This window comes from Ursus arctos, unplaced genomic scaffold (genome assembly GCF_023065955.2).
Source record: "Ursus arctos isolate Adak ecotype North America unplaced genomic scaffold, UrsArc2.0 scaffold_1, whole genome shotgun sequence".
Taxonomy (NCBI): Eukaryota; Metazoa; Chordata; class Mammalia; order Carnivora; family Ursidae; genus Ursus; species Ursus arctos.
This window is the reverse complement of record NW_026622763.1, coordinates 31,506,417-31,516,096: the sequence shown is the minus strand read 5'-3', so window position 1 is coordinate 31,516,096 and position 9,680 is coordinate 31,506,417. Positions and strand designations below refer to the sequence as shown.

Sequence of the window (9,680 nt, the reverse complement as noted above, 5' to 3'; positions counted from 1 at the left end):
CGTTAACTACAGAAACGACTGAGTAAAATATTCCATCTAAGATTTTTTTTTTATAAAACCTATTCTACTTTAAAACTTAGGTAAAAAAAATATGCAACAAATGGTTGCAGTTTCTGAATTCTTAATTTAGACCTGTGAGCCCTCATCCCTTGAGAAATCTGCAAGGTTTTGATTTCCTAGGCACCCGAAATCGAGTCCAGCGCTGCCAGGCAAGGTTCATTCCAAACAGACAATATAAATGGACACTCGGTGGTGTGCAGTGTATGTCATCATTCAGGTAATACATCATCATGCCTTTTCTCTGCTGTTAAATACAAAAACAGCATCTGTTACATTATCATAGAAAAGCATTTAGGTTGTATTTTTATTTATCACTTTACACTGGTAGTCTCTGGTAGGTGTACTCCATAGAAACCAAAGAATTTTGTACACTATTTCTTTGTACAATAAAAGATAAAGTGTGCATTAGGTACGCTTGTACATGACAATATTGTACAATATTTACACTTCTGATATCACCATGAAATTCTGTATTTTCTATATACAACATTGAAAAGTCTTCAGAAACATTTGGACATTTCTTATAATCACAATTTTAGTATTATAGAAAAAGTTTCTCCGTAATCTCTTGACCATTTATTACTCTCATCAGTCAGGGATTTTGATTGGTTTTCCAGCCTTCATTATCCTTCCTGTTCAAAAAAATATTGTATCACTGTTTCTTTTAGCACCCTGTGGTGGTGGTAGCGATCTGCCATAGTACAAATACTGATATAACAGTGGCCATATCAATACCTATCTATAGATAGATTTATCTGTGCACGTTCCTTAATAAACACTGCGCATTGGTGGAGTAGTCCCTGTTATCTGGAGATCTTCCTTCTCTTGGGTTTGGGGGGTCTCATTTGTCTGTCTCCCTGTGGGATTTGGTGAACCTGGAGATAAAGAGGTGGGAAAAAAAACAACAGAGGTTGAAAGTACAAACACCATACGATTTCTGACAAAGAAACAGGGGAGGGAATAGAGTCCACCTTTCCTTTTCAATCACTGATATCATGAAGCATTTACATTTTTTGTCGAGACCCCAGATCTCAGTGTGCCCACAGTCACTACAGAGAAGGAGGAATCCTAGGAACTGACAAGGAGAACAACACTGTGAGAACCCCATAAACGGTGGAACTCCAAGGAGGAACCGGAGAAAATCAAGTGTGGGAAATGCAGTGTGCAGTTGCTACCCCTGCTGTCCATTTAAGACAGAAATAAAGCCTTTCCTGTTAGCGGTCCCTAGATCACCAGTTTCAGTAGAGTCTAGAAAAGTAGAAAAATACGTACCAAACATGTTTTCTTCTTTCCTTCGTCACCCGACTTATTTTACAACTACTAAGAAGGTCAAAGATGGTAAGAGCACGCACACAGCTCAGTTTATTCACGAGAAGACTTGGAGTGCGAAAGAGAATACCACTACCATCTGTTGGCAGATCTGAGCTTGTAGAGTCTGGGGCGAGCAAGCAGTACAACTCATCTTTATATGCTAATGCAGAAGCTGTAGCCCTTATGGCTGCGTGTCAGACTGAGCAGGGGTGGGGCATGGCAGGGCATGATCGCCAGGTATCAGACAGCAGGTGCGGTTCTGAGGGGCAGAGGACAGGTACTAGGGAGGTGATCCGGTGCCCCACATTGTGTGTGGCTACTGATAGGGGAGGGCACGATCAAGACCCAGGAAAGGCAGGCTAGTCCCAAGGAAGTGGTGTAGCTAATGCTTAACAACCAGCTCCCTGGGGAGAGACACAAGCTTATTGCTGCATTGGCCAATTTCCATGGTGTAAATCCTTCCACCACAGCCGATTTCAAAGCTACCAACATAATGTCACAGAACTCATCATTAGGCGATGTGTCCAATCAGTTCTCAAGGCCCACTACAAGTTGGCTTAATTGTACATTTTAAAAACAATGTTTAGATAACAGCAAAGGCCAATACTATTCAAAGTCAAATGGAAAAAGCTTTGAAATAATTAAATTTTGAAAGTAACATTTTTAAGTTTCTCAAACTGCCTCTTCCTCCTAACTTGTCCATATACATTTTTTAAAACCACTAGTTTCTGATGAAGGGCCGCAACTGAAGACTAGTTATAATTGAGCAAAGACTTTATCCAAGACTGCAAACAAGTTTTGGTAATCTGTGGACCAAATGTGGCCTGAAAAGGTATTTTGTTTAGCTGTATGATGCTTTAATGTCTAAGAAATAGTTGTCAACACTAAAAAAAAATGGGGAAATTTCACTTCCAGACTTCTAGCATCTTATGAAAAATTGGAAGACCTTGCAACTCTGGCATAATTTCCCATCTGGTTCAGATCTGCTGGAGCGTGGAGGAAGGAGCTCCTTCTGGAGAGAGCATGGACTCCAGGTTGCCACAATTCCCACCAGTCCTGACTGCATGCTGGCCACAAAGGTCAAATGTCCTGCAGCAAAGACGAGCAAGATGCTCACCAAACCCATTTTCTCTTCTTCCGGAACAGGCACATCATATATTACATTTCCCAGTCCATTTGAGTTAAGAAAGCCATATGATGGGGTCAGACCAGAGGAAAATCAGCAGAAGCGATGAGCCTATCCTGGCAGCCCTCTGCATATACTCTTCTCCCACCTGCTGGATGGATGCAAGTAACATGAAGGAACCCTCTGAGGCCCTAAGGAATGGTGGACACTAGATGGAGAGAGAAGAACCTGAGTCTCTGAATGACTGTGTGCAGCAAGCCCTTTCCCAACCAGCACCAGACTGAAGTGAGCAACAGCCTCTACTGGGTTGAGTTTCTAAGGCAGCCTACGCTGGCCCCTTGGTTGGCATTTCTCAATCCCCTTGCGTTGCTGTTTCTCTTACATCTGACCCACTTTACTTATTGATAGTATTTGCCTGGCCTTAGAAGGTGTTTAAGTTTATAATCCCTGCTTTAGACCTTTCTTAAATTCTATCAGGAAATTTAACATCTTAGGGTTTTCATTCACCCACCTGCAAATGATGGGTTGGATCACAAAATTTCTAAAGCCCATACCAACCCCAAGATTCTGTGAATCTATAACCCATATCTTGTCAATCAGTAGCCATTGAATGGGTTGTTAGGATCCAGATAACCTTGTTAACACGAAGTGTTGAGTAGAAGTAAAAGAAATTAGCTTTCATTGCCGAATAGCCTTAGATAATTTACATTTTTAAAAGAAATTACCAAAGTTATATTTTGAGTGTTAGCACTAGCTAATATATGAATTAGAGGACAACGATTAAACTTCTCACATTCAATACTATTGTATGAACAGCTCAGTAAAAATGTAAAAAAAGAATAAACACAACTTCTCAAGAACCAGAGGTTACAGTGTTCAATAATTTAACAATACGATTTTGTGCCAAATATTTTCCTTTTTAGGTAACAGTAGAAAGGAAATGAGAGGTCTACCCACTGTTGATCTTGACCCTATTGTTCAATTCCCTTTTTTTGTTCTATGGACAAAGTGAAATTTGCATTATTGGCTATTTAGGCAGTAGTAGTGGCCACTGTTATTCAGAGAGCCAAATGCAGAAACCTGTGGTTTGAACTCGAATATTTTGCTGCTCACATTTAGAAAGAACGTTATGTGGAGAACACAAAAGTTATCTCAGAAAAAAGACATACATAATACTACTAAGTTACTTTTTTCTTAAATTACTTTGAATCTTTTCTGATATCAGTCTTTTTTTGAGCCTAGTAATTTAGTATTGCTATGTGAGTTGCTTGTCAATATTTAAGAGACTTTACCAGAAAGTGCAATACAATTTATTTTCAAAGAAACACAGTATAATGGAAAAATAAATTAACTTACAGTCCCAGACATTTTGTCCAGTTCACTCATGGCCTCATGAATAGCAGCTTCTAAATGGTTATTTAGCTTTCCACTTCTGGAATTAATGAAAACAACACACCAGATTAATAAATTAAGGAAACAAAGTCTCAATTTAATCCCCTAATCAGAAAACAGAAGTACCAATTCCACCAGAGAAAGTCAATTTATATTTACATTTGAAAAAGTCAGACGACAAACGCTCCAGGATTCTCATCACCGCATACTAATAAAGTCACTGAACAACGAAAAAAATGGAACATATGATAGGGGACAATGGATTCTTTCCCCTTCCACATGCTTCTTCCCCCGTCTGATGCTTTTGCAAGAAAACTGGGCCCTGGTCTCCTTTGCCCCAGATGCCGCTTGTCCTCCGGGATTCCAGCCTGCCCTGCATTGCGTCTCCTTTCGGCTTGTCTGTTCCTCAGGCAGCCGCGCGGTGCGGCCGCGGGGAGGGTGGAGGGGCTGAGCTGCAGACTCTGGCCACTAGGGAGCTCCCTCTGCCCTCTCTGGCGCGCCCCGGCTTCCAGAGTCGAGCAAGTGAAGGCTGAAATCTGGAGTGCCTACACACGGCGCGCGTTCTGGGTGGGAAACAGCTTCACTGTCACGCCCAAGGCTCCCTCCAGGCCTGAGCCCACCACATGTTCCCCCAAACCAAAATGACTTAAGTATCTGAACAGATAAAGAATGACTCTCCCAGAGTGTCCATCACTTGTCGGATATTTTTTTCTCTACTCAGCCTAGCGTGACGCACGTGTGGCCTGAGTAACACAAAACGGTACATCTTCCACTGTTGAAACTATAGGACGTTGTGCAACTAACGACTTAAGATCAGGCAAACCCACACCCTCTCCTTCTGTAGTTATGTGCCCTTTGTCTACTCTAACTTCTTTCCCCTTTTTTATGCATATACATCATTACCCAATTATTCTGAGTACTAAGGTGATTCATTTCATTTCTCTTGTCGCGACAATTACTAGAAAAGGTGCAGACATACACCTTTTCAAAACAGGCTGTCGGCGTGGTTTTCCAAGAGTTAAGTCCCACCTCAGCATCTACACGGAGATTGGAAATCTGTAGTTGCGGAGGAATTTGGCTCACAGTCCCATTTAGTTTGGCTCACATCGTGTTTAAAAACATATTTGAACTTTAGCGGAATGCCTTTAGATGAGGCCTTTCGGTTTACCGCAGCCCGCACCAGGTTTTGCCCTCGTACGCCGCGGCTGGACAATTCACACATTTAGTGTCTGCGTACACCCGGGCGAGTGGCTGCCAGGCGCACCGTGCAGGCGCCACGGATTTACTAACTAAAAATGTGGTCCAAAGCTAACACGATGTCTCGATATTTTGGGAAACATATATGAATTTAAGTCAGTTTAACTGAAAAAAAAAAAGGTTAATGTAATGGTTTTAACTAAAAGTGTGTGGGCAATACAGCACCAACTCCTTCCTCCTACCTTTTGCAGACCTGTAAGCTCTAGCTTTTACATTCTTCCCGTTTATTTTTAGAAATATAAACAATGCAGAAAAGTACATAGAATAAATTAACCCCTAACAAACCCGCTTCCAAGAATAAACTGATACTAAATAACCTACTTCAAGTCTTTTTTATCAAAAAAAAAAAAAAAAAAAGCTGAAATTCCCATTTGTCATCAGTTCCTAGTCCCATTCTCTCTTCCTTTCCTCCCCAAAGGCAACTGTGTTGTGTATCTTCCTAGTATGTTTTCATATTTTTTTAATTTTTAATTTTTTAAAAGATATTTATTTATTTGATACAGAGAGAGAGAGAGAGCGCACTCCTGCGCAAGCCAGGGAAGCAGGAGAGGGAAAGGGAGAAGCAGGCTCCCCACTGAGCAGGGAGCCCGACATGGGGCCGATCCCAGGACTCTGAGATCATGACCTGAGCTGAAGGCAGCCGCTTAACTGACTGAGCCACCTAGGTGCCCCTTTATTTTTAATTTTATTTATTTATTTGAGAGTGAGCAAGAGCACAAGCGGGGGAAGGGGCAGAAGGAGAGGGAGAAGAAGACTCCCCACTGAGCAGGGAGCCTGAGGACGCTGGGCTTGATCCCAGGATCCTGAGATCATGACCTGGGCCAAAGGCAGACACTTAACCAACCGAGCCATCCAGGTGTCCCCGTTTTTATATTTTATATGTCCACGAACAGTACCTGTGGTTTTTTAAAAAAACATACACACAAAGGTGTCCATGAGGTATGATATGGTATACATACTATTCTGCAACTTGTCTCTTTCTCCCTTATCACTATCCAAGCACTGAGCACTGTCCAAGTTGATATTATCATCTATTCATACAGTCTTTTATTTACCTACCCATTCCAGTTTTAAGGGACCATGAGCATCTTGTGGAGTCAGTCTGGGTTGCTTTCCTAGTGAGAAGTTTGCTATGCCTGATTCTGAGTCATGTGAGGAAGGGGTGGAGGGCCATCTGAACCCAGGACTCCGCAGGCCATGTAAGCTTGGCTAGGGTTGGGTTGGGGCAACATTTATGGGCTGTTTGGCAAAGGTCTTGACAGTACCACGTTGTCTAATTGCTTAACAATATTACACCTTGAATAATGTGTTAAATAGATTTATCTTTACTATTTCTTTTGTATTTAAAAATATGAATATATATTTCAAAAGATATTTATGTTATGGATACTTATTATAATATCTTATGGGTTTACAATTAACTGCATAAAGTTCTAAATGTCTAAAATGAAGGTAAAACATTTCAATGAAAAACTACCAAAGAATTTTGGTTTTCTCACTTTTATCTTAATAGCAAAAATAGCTACTATTTATGGAAAATTGTCTATGTGCCAAGAATTGTGTTTAATCTTCATATACATTACCTCAATCCTAACAGGAAGCCTATGAGGTAGGTATTATGACAACCGTTTATATGCAATACTTCATGACTTTTTAGGAGAACTGGTGAAACCAGTTCTAACTTGGTAATGAAGAAAATGGATATTTAACTACAATAGTGTTTAAAAGTAATACATTCAAAGAGCCATGAAAAAAATTTTCCCAAACTATGAAAAATTGCAATAACATCACCATTAAAGTATAAAAATAATTCAAGATTAGTTGTTGAATAAAAAGTTAGAATTTAGGACTTTGTGATCTCATTCTTCAAAAAGATGTTTAAAATGTTTGTAAACAGCTTGTATTAATTTAAGCTAAATTAATAGTGTTTTTCCTTTAACAAACTTAAGCAGTTAATAGAGGGAGAAATGATTACTTGTGGAAGAGAGAATAGATACAGAGAGGTGGGGCATGAAATTACTTGAATGCATCATGAGTTTCAAGACTGCAGACTAATTTTTACACTAACTGGTCAGGTCAGGGAAGAATGAACTTAAAAGAGGAAGAAAAATTTCCATGAGTTCATGAAATGAATAATTAGTCAAAATTTAGTCTTGCAGTACCGAGGGCCTCCCTGTGGAGTCTCCTCCACTATTTTCAATTCCCTGCTGACATTTAATAATAAACATTTTTACTAATGGACACTTTAAAACCTACTTGATTAAGCAATAGATGTTCCTATAATCACATTTCTAGTTATTAATGGAGATAATTGCCACTTCTATTCTTCACTGCCTGTATTGTCACACATTATCCTTATCTTCACTAACTGAGGAAAAAGGCAGGTGCGCATCCGTGAACGGTACAAGAAGTGAGGGAAATGAGAAGCTGCATGTTGCTCTACGTTGTCAGTTTAGAATTTAAGCAACTCACTTCGTGTAGAACAGAACAAATTTGGGTGACACCTAAATGTCAAGAATCTTAGATTCTGAAACCAAATCCATAAAGAAAGTGTGAAGATTGAAGAAAATTTAACATGCTGGGGCAACTGGGTGGCTCAGTTGGTTAAACATCTGGCTTTTGGTCTTGGTTCAGATCATGAACTCAGGGTTGTAGGATCGAGCCCCTCTTCAGGCTCTGCGCTCAGCGGGGAGTCTGCTTGGGATTCTCTCCCTCTCCTTCTGCTCCTCCCCTCTGTGCTCACATGCTCTGGCTCTCTCTAATAAATAAATACATCTTAAAAAAAAAAGAAAATTTAACATGCTAAGTACAATTTCTTGGTTTTAAAGTGAAAGCATGATTTATTTTATCACTTTATCACTTTCCAGCTTCACAAAAATCAGATTACCAAATTTTAAATTTATATGTATGTATAGATATAAGATTTGGTCCTCATTTCAGTGAAAATCATAACAAATCTAAAGGCGATGGAATTTTTTTTTCTTTAATGAAGCTATTTCTTCTTTTAAGTATAAAATGACCCCAAGTAATGTCTTCAATATATATGTTAATATTTCTTTTGTGATTAGGCTGTAATAGGCATATCAGCTTAAAGATACTTATTGTACAGTTTGATTATAGCGTATTCAAAATGAAAATGAATACATAAAATTCTAAACATCTAATAGGGTGGTAGAATGTTTCAACCGGCAAAAATATCTCATAATTGTGTTTGCTTCACCTGTATCTTTACAATAAAAATAGCTGTTTACTAACTACTTACCATGTGCCAAGTACAGCATTAAGGCTCTCTTTAAATTATCTATATTATAACAATGCTAAGAGGTAGTTATTAATATGCCCATTTTAGAAATGAAGAATTTAGGCTTAGAGAGGTTAAGCAACATGCTCAAGGGCACAGAGCTCTAACGTGGTGGAAACAGGATTTGAACTCAGGCCCCAAAGCAACCTCTTAAGCCATCTTATTCCAAATGCTGCCATCCTTTTTCAGTTGTTTCCTCCCTCCTTTTCCTTTGTCTACAAAAACGGTCAAATCTTTGTCATTTAAAAAATTCTTCCAGTTATTTTTTAGGAAATTTTCATATTAAGGATAGGAAATTAATTTATATCAGCTCTCTCTTTTCCCTTTTTATTCACTGTTCAACCCATGGCCACTTTGTTTTTACACCTTCCACTTTATTGGAAACTGTTTTCACTAAGGTTGCCAACAGCCTCTAAATTGCGCAGTCCAATGGAAACTTCTCAGTTTTTGCCCCAGTGGGCTGCTGTTCATCATTTTATCATCCTGGATGCTTTTGGTCTTTGGTTTCTAACACCCTACTCTGCTGCCCCCCCGTTCTCTTCCTCCTTTTTGATTTTTCTCATCTTCTTCATTATCTCTAGTAAATGTTCAAATGTCCAAGTGGTTCAATCCTTAGTCCACTGTTCAAATGGGCCAAAGGATCTCCGTGTGATCACAACCTTTTTTCCATAGTCAAATACCACTTCTTCCCAGTGTCAGACTTGTGTCCCACACAGTCCACGGGCACCCCACATGTACTCAACAGCTCCCCCCGAATTCTCCACTTCAGTCAGTGTTTCTATCACCCACCAAGTCACCCTAGCTGAAACCCTGAAAGTTGCCCTTGATTGCTTGCCCTTCTCATTCCAATCAATCACCATGACATTCTGTGAATTTTACCTCCTAAATATTTCTCGACCTCATTCCTCCCCCTCTATTCTCATCGCTCCCATTCTGGTTTGAGTCCTCATCCTCCCTTGTTCTCCTAAACAATATCGCTGTCTCCAATACGGTTCCCCTAAAATTTATCCTCCATGCAGCCATAGCTAAAGTGAAAATGCAACCACCTGTCCCCTCAGGCACTTCCAATAAGATAAGGTCCTCTGGGCCCCCACTAAGCTCTTCAAGATCTGATTGCTGCTTACACCTTTGGCTGCATCTCTTACAATTTCCTGTCTAATGCTTTACGGTCCCCCAAATCCTGCTGCTGATCTCATCTAAACACCATCCTGCCCCATGCCAGTGTGGTCCTTA

The 9,680-nt window shown here is 39.9% G+C and overlaps 1 protein-coding gene across 8 annotated transcripts in view; it reads right to left on the bottom strand.

The window, feature by feature from the left end:
* Positions 1 to 339: 339 nt before the first annotated feature.
* The window catches only part of MBD5 (methyl-CpG binding domain protein 5), a 444,593-nt gene continuing 435,252 nt past the window's right edge, over positions 340 to 9,680 (bottom strand). For all 8 annotated transcript variants that reach the window (XM_057317495.1, XM_048214234.2, XM_057317496.1 and 5 more), the window contains 2 exons: positions 3,854 to 3,929; positions 340 to 935 (listed from right to left, as the gene is read on the bottom strand). In XM_057317495.1, coding sequence (XP_057173478.1) covers positions 864 to 935; positions 3,854 to 3,929 — 148 coding nt within the window. In that variant the 3' untranslated portion in view covers positions 340 to 863. The remainder of the gene's footprint in view (positions 936 to 3,853; positions 3,930 to 9,680) is intronic.